Source organism: Micrasema longulum, unplaced genomic scaffold, assembly GCF_059751315.1.
Source record: "Micrasema longulum isolate JH-2025_06_02 unplaced genomic scaffold, ASM5975131v1 h1tg000953l, whole genome shotgun sequence".
Classification (NCBI taxonomy): Eukaryota; Metazoa; Arthropoda; class Insecta; order Trichoptera; family Brachycentridae; genus Micrasema; species Micrasema longulum.
Genome location: NW_028278144.1, coordinates 349611 through 372911, shown reverse-complemented (window position 1 = coordinate 372911; position 23301 = coordinate 349611). Strand labels below are relative to the sequence as shown.

General features: G+C 31.1%; 1 protein-coding gene across 2 annotated transcripts in view; it reads right to left on the bottom strand.

Annotated features, from left to right (window-relative positions):
• The window catches only part of LOC148277940 (protein-L-histidine N-pros-methyltransferase-like), a 122003-nt gene extending 104063 nt beyond the window's left edge, over window positions 1-17940 (bottom strand). The window contains exon 1 of one of the 2 annotated variants that reach the window (XR_015823326.1): window positions 14783-15461. Coding sequence is in view for 1 of the 2 variants with exons in the window: in XM_088232149.1 (XP_088088275.1) it covers window positions 17815-17892 (78 nt within the window). In the remaining variant the exon portion in view is untranslated. Of the gene's footprint in view, window positions 1-14782; window positions 15462-17814 lie in introns of those variants that run through there. The other variant, XM_088232149.1, reaches the window with a different exon arrangement.
• Window positions 17941-23301: the final 5361 nt, after the last annotated feature.

Below are 23301 nucleotides of genomic sequence, written 5' to 3'. Positions count from 1 at the left end.
GACATTGATGTTTGACAGTTTGTTGGTAGTATACGTATTGTGTGTAGTATATATTCTTTATTTACATTCAAATCACGTATGAAATGTCACTTCCTGAATATTTGAGTTATTTTTTTCTCCTCCCTCTTTCCTTCCTTCTTCTCTCTTCGTAGTATAGTGTAGATATTTAGCTAATTTTTATTTCTTAAAAAAAAATATATTTGTATTCATATTTTGTTTGATAGTGAAAATACTTAAACCTACCAACAATATTGTTAGTAAAATAAGCACAAAAAATAACCAAAAAATCGAACACAAAATATGTGAAAAGAGGAAGTTCAGTACTAAGAGGAGTAAGATTTAAAAAGTGTTCTCCTACACGCGGTAAAAATTAGAACATTAAATTGTACGACGAAGTTTTTCGAAAATGAATTAAAAATGAATAAAAATGGTTTTAAAAAAAACGAACTATTTTGAATGACGTCACGAGTTAAGACTATTGTGATAAAATTTCTAGCTCATGGAAAGCCAATTAACCAATCAACAGAACTCACCATAAAGAACTTATGATGTCAAAAGCAAGTAATGTCGAAATTGCAAAACTTTAAAAAGTCATAGCGCTGCTATGCACACACAAACAAAATATTGGTTTGATAGTCTTTCAATAAATATAAAACCACCAAACATCCCCATTAAAATGCATTTAACTAAATATCTTCATACGAGTTTATCCAATGTTATCAAGAGTATAATTATTGATTTTTTTGTGTATCATGAAGCAAATAAACGAAAAGCGTTGTAAATCAAATTAGTATTCACGGTCGACAAGACGAGTTTGCCAGTGGCAATAAATCCACCATTTGAAGAAAACTTGTAATGTTATAATACAAATTATAAATATTACTAATACGGAGTAATTTTTGAAAACTTAGGTTTAATAAAGACAGCCAAATTTCTTTAGTTTCCAAGTGTAGATGACCCTTAGCGTCGCCTCGCGTGTAATATGTCGTGTAGCGCCTTCGATTGAAATCGAATGCTTTTTACTCGTATTCCTTCGCTCCATCTCGCGGGTGGCGTGTGTGTTCACCCCCGGCCGCCCCTGGGGGCCTGCACCCCTGAAGCCACCCCCATTTGTACCTAAACTCCTAATGTAGAGACGAATGGGACACCAAACGAGACGATTCGAAGCATGGAACCCTAGTTCGTCACCAATCGTATGCAAAAAATAAATAATATAATTTATTTAATTAATTAGGTTATGTAGGAAGATGTTGATACAATTAAATATGAAACATATTCAGTTAAATTTATTTTTCTGTGTCTTAGTGAACGAAAAATTAAGATCTGAGTGTAAAATAGAACTAGAACCCTGGACGAGTGCTTTCAACTCGATAAATACTCTCCAATAAAATCATGAAAAAGGAAATCAAGTAAATATAAGTCCGCCTTATTGTGTAGTAAACGACGCGTTCGCCTGCCATGCTTGAGGTTCGATTCCTGACGTGAAATATTGATTTTAAAGGTGGATGTACTACTCTGCGATGTTTTTTAGTTCCTGGACGGGTAAATGAAGCGTAAGACTGATCACCTAACCTTCTATAAAAAAAAAAAATTGGACAAGATACGCTGCAGTCGGAGTTCCAATTCTCAGCACCCTATGTACCATTTGGTGCGGTTAGAAAAAGATTATGAACATTCTTAGATTTCAAAGGTATTTTGAATATTTAAAAATAAATTAAGAAATACATGAGTTCTTATTATTCCTTCAATATAAAATTTTCAGACCATTTCCTAAAAGTCGTAAATAACTTGCAGAAAAAATGGAAATTAAGTTGAAGTAGAGTAGGATTTGAACCTCTGACCTCCGGTCCGTGAGTCCAAAATACCACCACGGGACCGCATCTCGGTTCGAAGATATATCTACTGACGTTTTCTAGGCAGAAACTTAGGCAGTAGCTTTAGCATCTTTGTGCTTAAAGAAGGTAATCCAGAAGTACATAATATGCACTTCATTGAATTGAGAAAAGAGGGAAGTAAATTCTTCACTGACTGGGATTAAATTGATTGGACATGATCAATTCGCCGAAATGATTACAAAATTTTTAAGACCTTTTTTTTATAATCTTCAAATGGACATTTTCACACCGGATTTGGAAAGTAAAACTTGTATGACTATGCTGGATGTTAATACAAAAAATATTTATCCTCGCTACGCGAAGAATAAATGTCCGTTGATTCTGTATAAGAGAGAGCACGAAGATAGAACTCATAACAAGGAAGACAGAGACGCTGTTCTATGGCAAGTGTTGTGTAAAACAGATCCAGTCTTCAGTCGGTTGATGAAAGTGATGGGCGACGCACGCGCGTAATATGAGCAGCGTATTTATGAATTAAAATTTATTTTGCTATTACAGGGCAAAATTATATGTTTATTTGCATAAATTATGGAAAAATAATTATTAAACAGCATGTCTCCATGTTTTTTTTTCTTCAAAAGTCTGAACTTTAGAATATTCCGTCTTTTACTAGTGGTAACACGATGTTACATCACCGCGCGCAAAGGGATTATTTACCACAGTCTTTTGAGAGTCTTTGTTACGATATTAAAAAATATTTTGATGTCACGTTATATTTAAAAATAAAATTAAGGTTATTGTAAACGAAAAGCGGACTTCAGCGAAAAAACGAATTTCATTCAATTTTGTTAATGGTTGGAAATATATGAATCAAGGAAAGGAGCACGGAAATGGGCCTACCTTTGATGTTATGAAGATGTTGTTCTATTTTGGGCACTGAATGATGCTAGTCGACTATGAATTGTGATATTAAACGATTTACTATAATAACTTTTACAACGATGCGCGACGATTCCAATAATTTTTATTCAATGCTGAATGCTTAATGCTTAATGTAATGTCAAAATAATGTTTGTTCTGTTCCAAATCCAAATATTCTATTTTCTTATAGGTAGGTACCACATAGGGATGGGTCGAAGGAAGGATGGGAAAGATACAGAATCGGCCAGGAATAATATCGATAAATGCTGTTTTATACTTAACAGTAATCGAAGAAAAAAAAAAAATCCTAATTGATTTTTAAACAAGAAAACGTATTCACCTTTGTTCTTTTTTCAGTTTACGATTTACACGGAGTAGCGTGGAACGTATTCACCGAGTAAAAATAGAGTCCAGTTGAAAATGCCAGCCTCGTGGTGTAATGGTTAGTCTACTTATAGTGCATACAGCCAAGGTTTTAATTTCCAGAAAGATCAAATCAAAATATTTATTTTCTGCGTTTCTTTAGTGCTTTATTAAACTTCCCTTGACCAAAAAAAAACAAAAAAAAAACACATACAACTAAATTAATTTTGTCTTTATCTAAAATATGATTGAGATACTCCGCTGATTTCAATTATTAAGGATAGTTAACATTGCGTGATTTTTGTGAAAATCACTTCAAAGATGTTGTACAGTAAAAGTCTTACTCGTCTTGCAGCTACAGACGGCATACTAGTTTAGAATTAAAGCTATTAACATTATTTTTTTCTTCGGGTGCTCAATCACATATGTTTATAACGTCGGCGTCGATTAAAAGCCCTTAACCACCATTTATCCATAAGAAATTTTTATCGCGTCGGTAATGAGGCGTGGTTTTTTATATGATTTTTTTGTTAAAAGACTATCAACCTAAGCTAATTTAAAAAAAATAAAAATATGTATCGTATTATGAGCGCTATGATTTTTTAAAGTTTTGCGATTTTGAAATTATTCCGTCTGTGAAGTCCTCTACGGTGAATTGTCCTGATTGGTGGGTTGGCTTTCTGGTAACCGGAAATGTCACAACTCTCTGTCATTGGTTGATTTCGGAGAACTAGTGACGTCGTTTAAAGTATTTCATTTTTATAAAAAACATTTTCATTCATATTTTCATACATTTTCGAGAAACTTCGTCGCACCATAAAATGCTTTCATTTTTACCGCGCGTAAGAAAACATGTTTAATATCCAACTTCCCGTTGCACTGAACTTCCTCATTACCGACAAGTGCGGCCATTGTGATTGAGCTGCTGGTTTCGATCCTCGAAACTAATTGCAGCAAAAATTCACATCTCTCTCCTTTTACACTTATTCTAGTACTCAGCGTCACTCTTCATCTGCCCACGTGATTTGAAGTTCAAATCTTCTTTGATTGGATCGAGGTTCTCCCCGAAATTCAAATATCAAAGATTTTAAAAAATGGATTCTAACCGATCTTTAATAATTATATCTAATACTTCGCCATTAGTTATGTGATCTCTTTATGTGTTATAATTCCCAGCAATTTTATCAAGGACCACATCTCAAAGGCTTTTAGACGACGCTTCTCTATTATTGAAAAAGTAAAATTTACAAAATAATGTGGTTAGATTAAAAAATATCAGTCAAAGGAGTTAGATTAACACAGGACCTGCAGATACAAACGGCATGGACGCGTACGGTTGAAATTTTTGCACCGCTTTTTGAAAAAGGGGAAAAAACGTAGAAACTATGAGTTATAAATGAAAGGCATAAAATTAATAATAGTCCAGAAAACGCATACGCACATCAAACAGAAGGCGAGTAAACTACTCATAAATGAGTAGGTTTACGTGTTGACCCATTTGTTTATTTGTAGACGTCGCTCAGTACGCAACTCCCGATTTGAATTCAACTATGCCGTGTTGTGTTCTTTTAAAGTGTAGAAATACTGCTAGGATCTTAAAGAAACAAGATGCAATCACATTTCATGTGTAATTAGCAAATAAATGTGTATGTAGCAAATGTATTACTTAAAAATTGAATTATTTTGAATTATTATCTGTCAGGTCGTCGAAGAAACAAAATGAAAATTTCGTTAGTGTTGCCAGGGTAGTAAATTTTGTAACCCTACTTTGCTCATCTAATGAGAGAACTAATGAAAATTGAATATCGGATTAAACAACTCTATCGTGGAAATTTGACCGACATTATCTTAAAAACATCCAATATTATTTAAAATAATATCAAAATATCCGTTTTATGTAAAATAAAATTCGTTTTATATTTTATGTATAAAGTTCATTGATTCAATTACTCTTATTAAATGACCCTTTACTTATCTACTCTGTTGTGTCAATCAATATTTCCGCGTGCACAAAAAAGTTTTAGAGAAATTAACAGATTGCTTTTTTTTTACCTTACATTTGTGTTTTATTTATATTTTTTCCCATCGTGCAACATTACGAGGCGACATCACGATGCGCGCGGCGAAAGCGAGGCATAGTGGGGAAATTATTGGACACAGTCCGTAAAATTATGCGTGCGAATAAACAATAAAGTTCAGCCTAAAATATGGTCAAGATACACCTATGCACCACTGGGTGCAGATAGGGAAACGATAATGATAAAAAAAAAAAATTTTACGTTACAGTTTTGGGGTGTGCGTTGTTTTGTCCCGAACTTCTCCAATAGTTCGAAGCTTTTCTCCGGGCGATATATCCTTCTGTCTCATAACGAGAACATATTTGCGTACCCCCTTCCCTCCCCTTTCCGCTACCCCCACAGCCTTCCAATATACACCAGTCAAAAGAAACCAACGCACACCGACATAAAGAAAAAAAAAAGTAATATTTATTTACCCACACTTGCACACCCTGGGATTCTGATGGTGTGTGAGTGTATTGAAGAATTCGCGGGTTTGACAAGATATGCGCGGGTGTAGTGGTGTACCTAATACACACAGACGACCGAACTCACGTGCATGTGTAATAATATACATATTATATTTTTATACACACGAGTGTTGGTAAGTGTGTTGTGAAGATTGATTCTGGGCAAGCGAATATTGTTTTAGAAAACCAATTTTTAATTAAGACTTCGAACTTCGTAAGGAATATTACATTTAAGATAAGTTTTTATAGAAATGAATATTTTGGGTATAAATTTGAAAATATTTATTATTGACAGGATTCACGTAATTATGTTTTTTTACACAATTAATCAAAATTACTGGTACTTTTTTATATCGCAATTGTTCAATAAATTTTCATGTTTAAATGAATTATTTTAATTAACTTGAATATTATTTAGCTATTTTATATTAAAAATTAATTTTACATTATTTTTTTATACTGCATATTGAAGAATATTTTAGTGGAAAGATGGTTAAGTATTTATGATATGTCACATTAGGTAAATTTTTAAGGAGAGCAATTTGAGTTTAATTTAATTTTAGGGTAATTTAATTTTAGTTTAATTTAATTTTAGCTTAATTCTAACGTCAGGGAATGTATTGAACATTTATTTCTTCAGGATTTATTTTTCACCTTAGCGTGTTTACACAAAACGCTGGATTTAAAAATAAAAAAATTTCCCTGACATCATATATTGCCATCTTAAACTGATGCCAAATTAAGGTATCATTGGCAATCTCACATTTAGCCATCACAAAGACGGCAAAACAAGATATGTGTGACATACCATATTTAGCCATCTTTCGAAAGACATGACATACCATCTTTAGAAACAGAGTAATGGTTGACAAAACAAGATATGATTGACATATCATATTTTGTCATTTAAAACAAAGACGGAAAAACAAGACCTATAAATTGTCAACCATTACTTCATGTCTAAAGACAGTACGTCACATCAGTTTTCAAGTTGTTAAGTGACATATCCCAATTTGCCATTTTAGGAAATAGAAAAATTAACGTATTATTAAGTGACATGGCTAAGATTCTATAACCCTATTAAACGAAGACATACCATATTTTTCCAGATTGTAGATCTTTTTAAGACGAATCCGGTGATATACATGTATAATATATAACTCAATATGGCTAAAAAAGTGACATATCATCAAAAGCCATCTTTTAGCTAATTTATTATCACCATTCCCTTTCCGCACCTTTGGTGCATAGGGCGCTGTTTTGGTACTCCAATTGTAGCGTATCTTGATTATTTTTGCTACATAAAGGTAATATGTTCAGTAAAGCTTCAGGTGCAAGTCCAGGGCCCGTATTATAGTAAGAAGTTCACATCAATTGTCTGTAAAGTAAAATCGAATTTTCTGAACGAAATATGAATTAACCTTGTCATTAACCTGTTATTAAAAATGCTTCAAAATATAAACACATGAATATTTTATTTATCATACAGAAAATACATTTATATTATAAGGAAATACTATTAGTAAAAATTAAAAATTTAAACACATATTTTTATGTTTGTTTTTTATGCAAATACCAGTGAAATTAAGAAAAAAAAAGTTGATTTTTTAAAGTTTAAATTTCATATTTTAGTTTATGTGGACAATATGCTACATCGGGCATTAAAAGGTCAAAAAAGTACAAAAATGTTAGTAAAACAAGAAATAACGATTCTTAAGAACATCTTTTTATGTAATAATGAAAGTTGCGGAAGCAATTGCAACTTCAAATCTTTTAAAAAAAACAAAGAAATCACCCTTTGAACTTAAGGTAAATTACACCTTTGACAGAATACGTGCAACTGACTTTTTGTTCAAAATTGTATCGAAAATTTTCGGTTGGCTTTAAAGACGTTTTTTTTGCGTTTTCTAAAATGTGTTTTTTTTAGAGTTAATGATTTTGTGAACGAATATCATTGTATTAAAGGATTTTCTTTGTTTACAAAGTGAAAGTACTTTTGATTAATTTAACACCGACTTGACCTTTGTTTATGAGTTTTTTTTTCTCGGAAAATTTTTTGGAGAATCTGGAATTTTGGATATATTTATGTTTTTTAGTACACATTTTAGACCAACTCTTCTTTTGACCAGTCTGTTTTTTGATTGGCTGGAAGATATTACTTTTAGCAATAAGTCCGCTAAATAACTTATTATTTGTAATTGAAGTTTTAAATAATAAATAATAATGATAATATAAATTCTACTCTACAGTTGCGTCTCAAAATGGACACAAAGCTGATGGAACAAAAGGCATCATCCCTTAATGCACATGTGCATCTTATCTACCAGGAATTAACTGAAAAGATGTGGCTAACACGTTTTCGGTTACCAGGTAGACCCCTCGGACATCGGTAATCGGTTTCGGCTTGTGAACAATAATATAATTGAAAACAGTTTTTTACTTATTTAGTTGTTTGTTGTTTAATTTTTATCATAAACAATTGACTAACATTCTACTCTGCTCAATGCATATTTTTTCTTGAAAGTATTGTTAGGTTTTTAGAATGCCATTCGTCAATGTGCTTTGTAGCTGCAAAACGTTCGTTGAAGTAAATGTCCTAAACTATAAAATTATTTCAAGCTTAAAAATCATAAATGGGGATAAGAATTCCAACCGTGTATACGTTCTCTAGTTGCAGGATGTGTTGTAATCTAGCTTTTATTTGAAAACTATTATGTAAAAATAATCAGAAAAACTAAAATTCTAAGATTCATTTTTAAAATAGTGTAAATAGGGGCTAGGTTTCATACTGTTTATGCACTCTGTAGCTGCAAGCCATGCTGTAAGCTAGCGCCTATCCGTTATCTGTTATAGAATCTCAATCGTCCATGCGCTATGTAGCTGCAAGACGTGTGGGGATATTTATCGTACAGGGCTGTTGAGGTGATTTTCACGGAAATGGCGCATAATATAAATTATCCACAAAAATAACAATAATCAAAAAATAATTTATTTTTATTTCAAATTTTACGAAAAAAACATTAATACACACAACACACAATTTTTTTATGGCAGTTATAATTTTTTTATGTCCTGACTAGTTTGAAAATTCCGTGTCAAGTCGGGACTCTTCTATATTAAAAACAATACATTTATAAATTTTCGTATTTTTGATAAAAGGTGTAAATAAATAATAAAAAAAACAGTTATTTAATAATACTCGTGTATACATGGTGTAGCAAAGTGAAGATCGTGTATCTAAAATTTTAATTAATTTCTTGAATAATATTGAAATTCAATTTAGTAGTAAAAACAAAAAAAAAAATATTGAATAAAATAATAATAATAATAATAACAATACATTTGTGGTACAATATATAATTTAATAAACAGATTAGCCAAAGTCAAAATACATAGTTATAATTTTTTAAGTATCGATTGTTAACGAAAAGCGGACTGTAGCAAAAAAACCTATTTAATTTTGTTTTGTAAAAGGTTGGAAATATTTGAAGAAAGGTAAGGAACACGGAAATACACCTACCTGTGATACGATGAGGAAGTTCTTCAATTTTAGGGACTGGATGATGAAAGTCACTATAAATTATGTAACTATTTATGATAACTTTTACAACGACGCGCGACGAGTCCAAGAATTTTTATGAAAATTTTAGTATTGACAAAAATATTGTTTGATTGAAAAAAATCCAAACTGTCTAATTTTCTATCTCTTCTATCTTGATGAAAGGTAGGTACTGTAAGGATGGGTTAAGGAAAGGGTGGGGAAGAAAGACAATCGGCCAGGAATAATATCAATGACTGCAGTTATTTACTAAACAACTATTAAGTTTATTCGAAGATGATTACATACGAGTATAAACGTATACAGGTAATTAATAATGATAAGCGATAAACGCCGAAACAAAAAATAGAAAATTGAAATCGAATTCTGTCTTAAAAAAGTACTACCATACCTAGGTCAGTATTTTAGGAACTAGGCGGAAAAGACATAATAGTTCCTTGCACAGAATTTGACAAAAAACGAGAGTTTTTTAGTGTCGCTCGCGCGATCTACTGCTTTTCATGCATAAAAACTAGAGTAAAAAAACATTTTTTACTACTTTATCGTAACCATGAATAAATAGGAACATAGCGGTGCTTCAATATGATCAAATATTAGGTAATTGCGCTTAGAAGTAAAACAACCAAGAAATAAGAATGATACCAGAGTTATAATACATAATGTTACGGAGTTAAGTATTTAAGATGACGATTTTCGTATTTTTTGTATGAATGTTACACAGCTAGTAATAAACATTTAACATGCTGACATACATAAATATAACACCAGACAACAAAAACACTATCATATTGAAAAAGCAAAGACAAACACAGGACAGTCAAAAATACTACATAATGGACTTAAACACTACAACGACCTACCTTACTACTTGAAAACTTTTAATGGAGACAAATTTAAAATCAATCTGAAAAAGCACATGATGACTGAACTAACTAGACTAGACGAGACATAAAATGACTAGACAATATTAAATTTCTAATGTAACCCTAACGGGTTTTTTAAAATTGTAAATAAATAAAAAAAAAATAAAAAAAACTCTCATCCGCACCCGGTGGTTAAATCAAATGCAGCGCATCGCGATCATGTGTTACAGGCGGGCATATTGCCGCGAGGCAATTTCTTTAACTAAAAATCTACACTATAGTGTATAGAGAGTAGAGGGGTGGAAAGGAAAGGAGAAAGAAACCACTCTAACATTTAGATAGTGACATTTCAATGAAGATTTTTAATTTTTAAGATTATTCCACAATCGAGCAGCGTCTACTGTGAAAGAGAAGGCAAAACAATTAGAGCAGTGAATTGGTATTAAAGGGTTCTCTCGTTACTAGAACGAAGAGATAGTCCATGTTGTGATAAAGGTTGGAAGAGCTCTCTCAGGTAAACAGGCGAAGAGGGATTATTCAAAATATTGTGAAGAAGTGATAGAATGTGAATGTTTCTTCTATGTCTGATACTAAGCTGAATGTAGTTGCGTGCGGTATTTAGCTGCCAGTCGAGGAACAGTGAAATACTTTAGTGAAAGTACTTCCTCCACGTACCCGAAAACGGTTTTAATTTTTTTTTTGACAATAAACGAATTAATGTTTTAGCATTTAAACTTGTTCAATTTCATATATTACGATTTTAATTTAATTTAAATATACTACTTTCACTGCTCCTTTCATGTAGAGTTTGTCAAATTATATGGAGGGCCTTTGTCCGATATTGTTATTCTTCCTCATGACCATATTGCAAACACGAATGATAGCAAAAGCAGTATTTTTATCAATTAAATAACATCATATTACATTTTTATTTTCATTATTTTCTAATTTCTAAACTCCGACGTCCTTCATGTAAGTCACTAAAATATCAATTTCATAATCATACATCTAGTACCGCTTATTTAAAGGTTATTAACTCATCATTCATCATCATTCCCTTTCCGCACCTTATAGTGCATAGGGTACTGCATTGGTAAACCAATCGCAGCGTATCTTGATCTTTTTTGTTACATGAAGGCAAGATGATCAGTCTTACGCTTCAGGTGCCAGTCCAGGGACTATGAAATCTTCTAGTGTAAAAACGCCTTTTTAAATAAATATTTCATGTCAACCATGTCGGGAATCGAATCCGAGATCTCTTGCATGGTAGGCAAATGCGCTGACCACTACACCACGAGGTTATTAACCACACCAATTTAATCAAGTCACAGTGAAAGGATTGTTAGTAGGTACTTCGATTGACAATTTCAGCACCAAGGGTTAGAAAGGCAACACTACTTTATTTTTATAGAAAAGGACGGCATAAAATATTTGTTCAATTTCTTCGATTTTTTTATATATTTTTTTTATTTATAATTTATTTGTAAACCCTTACGGATAACATTCATTTAACAAACTATTATTTCTTTTTTAAAATCATATTCTATTGTTAATGAGAACATCTTTTGTAAAGGTTGTCAGAGTCTTTTGTTTAGTTTTATCTGGTAGTTTAATATCAGTCCTTGGTTTAATATCAGTCCTTGGTTTATTAGTCTCAACTGTCCTTGTCTCGTTTTAGAATGTTGTTCATGATATTCTCGTATTGTGTCCATATTTACTACAATTTTCTTCATGATTTAGTTCTTCGTCTAAAATTACACCATTGACTAATTTATGAATAAACTCCAAGGATTCTAGTTGAAATTGTTCACTTATTTTATTTTTATTTTATTTTATAAACATAAACGGCAAATCTGCCTTTTACAAACATTTATAATACTACATATTCGGCTTAATTAAAAAAAAAAAAAAAAAAAAAAACATAAATTTCCTTATACCCAATATTTATAAAAAAAAAACAAACCTAAAAATTATACAAGATTTATATTTGAAAAATTAAACAGCATATTCAGTAGAAAGTTTAAATAATAAAACATTCTACAGTAATACAACAAGAAAATCATAAGTACTGTTTCATACAGCTGGGCAAAGTGAACAAAAAACTGTGAATATTATGAAATGCAAGAATAAATAAATATAATTACCATTCACCATCTTTGAAAAAGTTCAAAACGTTTGTTCTATAGGAACAATACCCTACACTTAATATATCAGATACGTGGGAATAACTATTGCCGAGTTCATGAAGTCTATTTAACACGGCATTACAAGTATACACTGTCCGTGATATTTAATTGTTTAGTTTGTTTAGTGTTCTTTCGTTGCTGTTAGATAAGGGATGTCATACTAACTTAAATATTTTATTTTATTTCTTATCTTGATTCTCATTGGGCTCATTTGACACTATACAAAATCTACCAAACATTCTGCACATTCGAAGAGGACAGTTCGGCAAATATCAGTGATCATATAATGGGGCACCCCAGAGAGTCTCCCATCTTTCAACCCATGAGTTAACAAACTGAGTAAATAATCAGAAATTCCTACTGTTTTAAACTGAGTCAGAATGCAGACTGGTCTGGTAAAATCCATCAGACCGCTCAACATTAATTCCCTTTCCTCATTTAGGAAGGGACAATGCCATAACACGGTTGTGCCATGCCATGTTCGGTTGATGAAAGACTTCAGTGGAAACCCACTTTTGAAAACAAATATTTCATATTCTCCTTACCGGGAATCAAACCCGGGACTTCAAGAATGGTAGGCAAACGCGCCAAACACCACGCTACAAGGCGGACATATTTTAAGGCATCTGAAGCGTACGACTAATCAACTCACCTTCATGAAATAATTAAAATATGCAACAATTGGTTTAAAACTTCTGTACCCTATGCACCACATAGTGTAAGTGTGGGTAAGGAAATAACGATGATGATGATTTCAATTCTGTGATACATTTTGATTTAGGTCAGTATTGATTAATTGCCAAATTGTAAAAAAGACCTAGTTTGTTTAATTATGATACATTTTTTTCACCATAAAAAAAACTGAGGTAAATCTAAGATAAAACATTGAAATCGGATATGGTTCATTTAACACAACCAAGGTTAATTATTTTAGACTAAGGTTGATTAAAACATCACTTAAGAGTCAGATATCAGTAAAACTAGAGTAATTATTACATTTTTCTTTGTAACGGCAATAAAAGAAGTTGTGACAATAATATCATGAAACATTACATTTAATGCATGCAGTTGCATAGGTGCATTTCAAATATCCTATGCATGCAGATGCATATAATATTTGAAATGCTGTAACGAGTCCTCTCAAAAGAAAAAAAGAAGAATTTAAAAAGTAATCTGACCCAACTAATTAACTTCAAAATCAGCATTTTTGAGTTTGCTGCTAAAAACACATATTTGTATCTTTCTACATGAATGCTACAATTAGACAAGTCAAGCATTCAAATCATCATAATATGATTTTAATGAATCACAACTTGCATATTTGGAGGAAAATACAAGTATGTGTTTTGATGCTGGGTCTATGACATCGCTTTGTGGGATGGCGATGGTTTTTATTAAAAACAAACATGCATATAAATAGGAGTGTCATCGCAAAGGGTCTGGATTTTTGTATAATAACGTTTATTAGCTAAGATATATCTAGGTGTTAAAATTTTATTTGTATAACTATCTAAAAATAAATACATTACATAACAAAAGAATCTGTCCTAAAAACGCAGCCTCGCTAACATGAAATATGTCAATATCAGACATAAGACTATAGTCCTACCTACCAGCAACATCTGGGACAGGTTGGATCTGTATAGGAAAGCAAAAAAAGTCTTTGGTGACACTGTCTGAGATGTGATCCGGAACCTTGTTTGCCAAAATAACCGAGTATTTGAAATATCTTCCGACAGCCTGAGAAAATGAGTAGCGGTGTACCCTTCTCTCCTAATAAATGTGTTTCATAAAGGTAACAAAAAGAGTGTTATCTTAAGTAAAAAATACAATCTTTTAAAACTTAGTATATAACTATAGGTTAATTTGATAATACAGACACACTATATATTTGATATGTAGCTGGATTATGTAAAAATATGATTTAGGTCATACTGATAATTACTTTGTCTAAGCGCATTAAACACATTTTACTGTGTGTGAAGTGGTCAATATTGAAAATGAAATCCATTATGTATTACTAATGAGTTAATATGATAGTAAGTTATCTTTGCATTGACATTTTTATCAGTAACTGCAGACATTTTTTATCATGTAATGTGAATTAAAAACAGTAAATTAGCTTATTTGATGGTTACACACAACGTCTTCATAAATACACGGGCCCCAGTTTTCAGGCTTGTAATAAAGAATATTTTATAATTATTTTACATAAACGGCATTGATTGCTTTTTAGATACTTACTTATTAAGAAAAGGATTTACAAGAAGATAATGAAAAATAAAACATAATTGAAATAAAGTAACATCATTAAAATACTTAATATAAACAACATATTCAGTGTGAGTTACAAAATGTTATCAGGATCAAATTGTGTGAAAGCAAATATATCTGACGTCTCCTCACAATCATTTTTATTTCTAAAAGTCTAAAAATAGGCTAGTACGCATTACATGTCAGTTCCAGAATATTCCAAATAAAAAAATTCATGACAGGTATGTGAATTAGGAAAAAGTGTTAAGACTTACATCGTGTTTGTCCAATTGTCGCAGTTTGCAATCATTCTGGTGTTTTTCATAAAGGGCTCTGGCCAAGGCTCCACGAGGTCTGAATACGCCCCCACTCAAACTTCTTACACTCATTCTGTTACCTGTTTTACAATAGCTGTTGTAGCCACTTGTACACTTCCACTTCCTCGCACAATCTACGAAATAGTGTATTCTGTCCAGATTTATATAATTGTCCTCGAAATAAGATACAGGAAATGTTTGGGAGTAGAAAACTGAATACGGAAGACCGATAGAACAAGAATTTAAAAGTGAATCGGGATTCGCCAGGTAAGATAACATGGGTTTTAAGTGAAAAACACTACATATTATTGCTGAATTATAGAAAAAAATAGGGTTTTAATAATAATTGAGTAGTTAGTATTGAAAACACGTTGCAATAATTGTTCAACACACGTATTTTTGTAATTCTTCCGCACTTGCGTTAGACATAACCTTAAACTGTCAAAACAAAACGAGACTTAAAATACACGTATAAACCCTTAGAATTTAGGATTCCCTCAATACTAAGAGCAAAAATACTTCCCAGGAAAGTTTTAAATCACTGTTATAAATATTATTTAAAATTATAATACATAAAAGTACAATTTACCCAGTCAAAACAAAACGCAACAACAATGACACTGACATTCGAGAGACGTCAAGAAGCTTCGTGATGTTTATCAACAGGGCGGCGCTAGTGTAGAACTGTACAGAAATCAACGTTACCGACCGATTGCGGAACATTTGAACTTCATTCGCTTCAGAATGGTTCACTTTTTTCATTCCAAATTTATTGGTGGGTTTTTTCTAGCCCAGTAGTTGTCATGTTTTATGCTTTTTTAAATACTGTTGTCATAAAAATGAGATAAAGCTGGTTTATTTAATAATGTAAATACGTAGTAAACATTATTAAGGAAATGTTTCTAATTTTTTTTATAGGAATAGTGAACAAATCACGTTTTACTATTGTATGAAATTGTTTATTGTTTATTGTTTCTAATGATATCAAAATATAAATTGCTAGTAAAATGATCATTGATAATCGTATGTCTTTTTTTTCAGTATAATGGAATTTTATAAGATAAAATCATCGATTGATAAATAGAAATGTAATTAAGTAGGTAGTTGATATTTCTGTTTTTTTTTTATTTATTAAAAAAAAAAATATTAAGTACATTATTATTTGTTTTAGATTCGTTCTACCTTTACAGAAAGTCAAATGTTGACCACACTCAAACAAAAAATTAGATCACGGAAGTTGATTATAAAATGAGTATCTCACATAAAAAATATTTAAAAAAAAAATTTCATTACATTTCCCAAATAAAAAACCAAAAAAATAATAATAAAAATACGTTATGTAGTTAAAATTACACCTGAAATACAAAAGTATACAATGTTAAATCACATAATATACATAAGAGGTAAAACCGAGTATTATTATGCTGAATCAACTGCTCCACAACTGTATAGCTTATGTTAGGTTTTTGTGGTTTTCATTGTGTGTTTTGTAATATAAATAATAAAGATGTACATAAATACCTTGATTTTAAAACTGTCTGAATATTTGTTAATTATGTTTGTTTTTTAAGTTAGTCTTCTTTGTTTATTCTCAAATGTAATTTAAAACAAACTAAATTGTTAAGTCTCCTCGGCCCGGAAAACCCCAGTGAGGTCACATTATTTTTATTATTAATTATACTTTGTAAGCGAAAAATATGAATAAATAAATAAAATAAAAAATAAATAAATTATTAGAACTCGGTAAATTTAGTAGCTAATGACGCTATAAATAAATTGAAATTATGGTTTGACAAAAATATATTATTTTTAAATACGGAAAAGACAAAAATCATCCCATTTTTTATTAACAAAACAAATATAGATTCAGTAACAAAAATAATTATTCACCAAAGCAATTGAAACTGTTTAGTTTCAATTGTTTAGTTAGTTTTAACTGCGATCTGACATGTTCGGTACTTGATACAACATATCAAATAAAATATCTTGGTGTATACATAGACCAAAACTTAAAATGGAAAGACCATATTAGTAAACAAGCTAAACGCATTGGAAAATGTTTACACCTACATATTTATTAGATTAAGGAATATTTAAAAAATTAATAATTTAAAAATAGCTTATTACTCAATTGTACAATCTTTATTACAATATGGTATTGTAGGATCGTGTGGTGCATACGCCAATATATTAAACCCTCTTAAAATAGTACAAAGATTAATTATTAAAGTAATTTTAAAGAAACCCTCGACATTCAATACGGAAAGTCATAACATATTTAAGGTTCATACTTTCACTCTTTATAAAATAAATTCTATTTACAAATTTATAAAGAAGAAAAAATAAAAGAATTTGAGATGAATAAGTCACCCAGATACCAAAATAATATTAGAATTCCTAAATTCCACACAAGTCATGGTCAAAATAGCCTTGTCTTCAAAGGTGTAAAAAATTAAAATAATCTTCCCAATGAACTAAAAACTATTAAAATAATATATCAATAAATAAATTTAAAGTAAATCGAAAGAAATTTTTGAACACGTGTAAAAATTACATTAAATTTTAATTAGCATGAATGTATTATTGTTTTATGTTTTTTTCTTTTTATATCCTATGTTTTTTTTCCTCATGCACTCGCATATTTAAAATTATATAAACTCTTTTAAATAAATAACTACAACAGTGTAAGTCACTCTCCAAGCACAAGAGTTTGTCTCTTTTTTTTGAGAGTTACAGTGATAACATTTACAAGATGTATAAAGTAGATGTGTATAGAATTAAAAAAAACATGCACCTTTTATGAAATTTATTAATAAAAAAAAATTTGGCCCTTTCATGGCCCATTTGTAGGTATAAAAGATTATTTTATGAATTTTTTGCCCCTATAATAAATAGACAGGTTTAATGTTTTTGTATCATATTAAGAAACTTTGATGGTTTGTCTTTAACGTTTCTGTTAAATAAATAAAAAAATCTAAATTGCCACTTACTTCTATTTTGAGCGGTGTAAAAGATACAATGGGCAAACTCTTGGCTACGATTTGGGGATTTCTCAGCAAAATCTTCATTTTCGAAAAAATCACGGCGCGCGAAAAAAGTAACACGAATCCGTTGACTTCAATTTCGCTTTTGATTGGGGCATCGTCAAATTTTCGTTACGATCGTTATGTAGATAAACGATAAGTCGTTATCGTTATAAAAATGAAAACATACACAATAATTGTTGTTTCTGTATTGATAATAAATTAATCCAGGTCATTTATTTGTTTATGAAGGTGATATAAGTGTACCCAACAATTATACCTTTTGTATATTATATTAATACAATTTACGTAATTTTTTCAAAGAAATGAGTATTTCTTACGATCTTATCGTGTTTTAAATTAAAACATTATCTTTGATATGATTTCACTCATTGTTTGATACGCCATTGTTACATATCGTTTATTTTGTCACTGGGTACAGCTTTGCAATGACAAAAGTATTTTTTATGATAAGATTTTTACACCTGAATATTATAAAAATATTATCATTTGCGATGTATGAGAAAAACTAGTAGTCTGCGTATATTCCTCCAAAAACCTCAAATGTCACCAACCAACAATTTTCATGAGAGTTTTTTTTAACTAAATACCACGGTTTTACGATTGTTTAAGTGTATTTTAATGAAGTAAAATAAATCATAGGTATAAACGCACTTTTTATAATAATAAAAAAAAAATGGTAAACAAACAGTACGTACACAAATATTGACAATTTCTTTGTATATTAGTGTAAGACACCCATGCACACACAAAAAAAATGTTTTCACTTAATTCAATCATTTAAATTATGTTCAATATAATAAATGTAAAAGAAACGAAACGGAAAAATATGTATAAAATTATAAAATTAAATATCTGCTTCTCTCAAAATTTCTATAATTTTTGGCCTAAATTTACATACATTGTCACTAAAAATATCAGCCTCGGTAAAATATATTGTTATATTGGTCGCAAATTCAAGGTATTGTAGATAATTAAAAATAATTTGTTGACGCGTTTTCTGTGTAAAACAGAAAATTTGTCTTGTCGGTCTAGATAGCACACATAATGGAAGTCTTTCAAGTAGGTTAAGAGATTTTTTTTAGAAATATTTAGAAAGAACAATGGGGATATAAAAGGTGTTTTTTTATTATACGTTTAAAGTTATAAAGGTACATAAAAAACTGTCTAGTGAAAAAATATTTTTTTTGCTTATTATTTGGTAGCATAAAAAATATTTTTAAATTTGCAATTTTCCCGCAAAAACGGTCATTTCATTGGCCACGCTTCTAATACGTCACAATTCATGTTTATTTGTTCCTGGCCATTGAAATTTGTTCTGAACATTATCACGAATCTTGACGCCACAACAAACAAGGACAAACACGTCGCGTTTTTCTTGCAACGTATATTTATCAAATTTCTTTTTTACATTTATGTATGAAAACATTTCTCCACAATATTCATATTGATATTGAAAATAAAATGAATTATTCTAAATCCATTTCATATATTTTTATCAGTATTCGTAGAATGTAATATTTCCCTGTGTATAAAAGAATAAACAATATACAATAATTAAAGAGTTTAAAAGTTACATGCATGTATGGATGTACATAATGCAAGCTGAATGAGTATGAAATATAATGTTAAAAAATTATATAATGAAAAGAATGAAAAAGTTTTTGAAATAGACAAAATATTTTATATGATTTAATATAAAATATTTTATGTTTTTAAAACAAGGTCTTTTATTATAAATACAGTCATTGGCATAATAAGCTATATCAGAGCAAAATAAATAGCCAAAAACAAATTAATTTGTATGGGCATTCTTCATATTTACATACCACGCACATACATTTGAAGGAGTCATATAACTTGCCTATATTTCGTCCAATGATGGCATCCACAATGAACGACAGAATTTCGTATCTGACTCAGAAATCGTCCAAAATGTTACCTAATCGTTGATATTACCTTGATGTATCGATTAACATTCGTAGATTCGGGAATGACTGCCCGGAGATACGTTTCGTGTGCAATTAGCTAATGTTCGATAAAGGAAAGAAATGATAATGATTACTAATAATAAGTTCGAGAATCGGGTCCCAGGTACCACCCGAAAGGCTACGGACCAGTTTTTCACATCTTGTTAAAATTATTCTGATTTTAATGTAAATCAAAATTAACACTAAACTGATAATTTGGACCGAGTTGTGACTAGTGACTCACGAATCAAAGGGCCAAGATTCGAACCCCACTCTACTACAATTTGATTTCCATTTTCTAATATTAAGTTATTTTCAACTCGTTGAAAATGGCACCCAAAATTGATATATTTGGGTAAATCATAGGAATGCATATACTTTAATTTAAAAAAAAAAAACTTTTGTTTCATAAATATTGAAAAAATATTGTGTAAACGATATGTGCTTAAACACTGTGATAATAAAGTCTTATCGCCCGATGGTGCATGAGGCACGTTATTAAAACACTAAATGCAGCGTATCTCGATTATCACAGTAATGCAACAAATTAATTCATTTTAGCAATTTTCATTAATAAAATAATTTAATAAATAAAAATTAGCAAAATTTATCCAACAACGCCATGCAAACGAAACCGGAGATAAAAAAACTGTAAGATTACGAATAGAAAAAAAGGAGTCTCAAAACTCATTGGAAAAGGGTTTAAAATTGTACAATAGGTTCCCCAAAGAAAGAAAGAAGAAAGAAATGCAAACAAAGCATTGAAATATTTAAAATCTACTTGAAAAAATGTTTTCTTCATAAAACTTAATGTACTACGACTACATTCCTAGCTTCTTCCACATTCATACATCTTGTCATACATGCCCTTCAGTTGTGTCTGCTTTTGACACGACCAGACTTAATATTTCAGTGTATCTAATCATGCCAAGTCGTCGTTGGTCGTCCTCGTTCTACGTTACCGTTCATTGTCACCATGATTTCGTCATCCATTCATTCTATATGGCCAAACCATCTCAGTGACCTTTTCTCAATCTTATCAATTATATTTATCTCACATTTGTACTCTCGCTTGATTTCATCATTCGTAATCCTGATATACATTGATTTCCCACACATTCGTCCAATAGATCTTAGTTCAACCACGTTAACTCGGCTTTTATCCTTTCTCTGCCAGTTCCAAATTTTTATTTCAAACATATGTGCTGGGACTAAAGCTCCGTTGTGCACTGTCAGTCTAGCTTAGATTGACACATTTTTACTAGCAGTCACTGTGTTAAATGTGCCTTTTATTTTGTTGCTCGCATTTACTCTGCTTTGCTATCATTTTCTCAATGTTATGAACTAACTTAAATAAGCGTAGATTAATAAATCTATTATATTACAAGGTGATAATTCATACGCTTCAAGTACCTGTCCAAAGAGACATACTGTACTATGTACTATATACTGTACTAAGAGACATTCCAGTTTGAAAACACCCTTTTAAATAAATATTTCTTGTCAATCAAGTCGGGAATCGAACCATTGTTGGCGAACCCGCTGTTCACTTGACCATGAGGCGAATAATGACGAATTTCCTTAGAGGTATGATAAAATTCAAATCAAATACGATTTTTTCTGACAAGTATTGAAAATCCGTCCCCGCGGGTATGGATTATGTAAAATTATAAGACAAATCTTATTATCACGTCTCAATTGTAAGGGAATCGTTTCACGTGATTTGAAAATATATTGAACATTATTCTGACGGAGATGTTGGTGTTAGTGACTTACAGGGTGTGGGTAAAATCTCTCTTATAACGCCGGAATAGGACCAGTATGGGAAATAGTTTTACGGTTTATTATGACGTCACGTGGAAAAAATCTGATTGTGTAATGGTGCGTACAGACATACTCGATTTTTGTCACCGACACGACGCGACGTGACGATCGACAAATGACAAGCGTATCTGGCGATCGCCAAAAATCGAGCCCGTATTCCAATGGGAAGTCAACATTTATCAGCGATTTATCCATAAAGTAAAATTAAGTTTTCTGTATTAAAAATAGAATAGGTATACATATTTTTTTCTAAAAATGTTCAGTTACATGTTAACGATGAAGACATCTAAAATTTTCATACAAGTATATACATTTTTGTACATAAATTACGCATTATATCTTCATAAATTTTTGTACATTCAAGATGTGATGTTGGAGAAGGCTGAAGCGAGTGCCTTGGACAGCCAGAAGGACGAATGCATCGATATTGGAAGAGCTCCATATTACAACTCGTCTATCAGTGGTGTGTTTGAGAAGGATACTGTCTTTCTTTGGACATATTGCTAGACGTGAGACAGATACTCTAGAAAAGGCAATAATGTCTGGCCGAGTTTAAGGTAGGAGAAGCCGTGTTAGAATCCCATATAGATGGACTGACCAAATAAAGGTGAATACGGGGCTAAAGATTGATGAGTCAGTACGTCGGGCTGAGGACAGACTGGAGTGGAACAGACTAATTAGAAGTGTTCATGGTGATCACGATCCTCAGTATTGAGGAACCGACTTGGAAGAAGACATAAATTTCGATTTGACTTTATACCATCTCGATATGTACCAATGAAGACAGCGTTTATAATTGCGGCCCTAGTAGCGATTCTAGACTTGACGGTCGATATTTTTGCTGATGACATTTAACGATCGACATTTGTCGCAGCTTAAAAAACTGTTTTGATTATCATGTGACAGGCGCCGTGGTGCAGTCGGTTAGACAGCCAACCGTGAAACTGGCGTCGTGGGTTCGAATCCCGCTAGATGTACTCGTAAGTGAAAAATCAAAGATTTTTTTCTTGATTGGTCTGATGTTGTTGTATATTTTGTTCATACTTCTTTCCATATCCTTTAATTCCCGCCTGCGAATAAGACTCTAAAATATATATTATTTTATGTTAAGTATTCAAAATTCTACTTTCAATTATAAGGAATAAAACTGCGTATTCTTTTACTCGGTGATAATTATTTGGTTAAGTTTATTATTCAAAAAATACAATTTAAATCTTAACGTCACCCCAAGCGGGCATCGGGCATTTACAATAATTATAAGGGATTATAATCGAAGCAACAAGGTTTGAAATTTTCAAGATTTAATATGATCGTAATTGGTCCTCGGCCATCTCAATACAGCTGTAATATCGGCTACACTCCTCCGATAAGTTTCTGTATTCCCATAATATTACTTACACTTAATACAGTCTTCGGTTTGGAAAACAATATTGTTCAGCGCAACGGGACTAAAATTCCTTGGAGGGAACAGTCAACCAAACATGTTTCTGAACTGGATTTTTTATTTAAACATGTTGAAATTAAAAAAGAATGCTAACCTACATTAGTTAAAAGATATGTAATAATATTAATGTGAATATTTAAAATATTGTTATCATTATTTCCAAAAAAGAAAAATTATAAGTCATATAAAACAAAG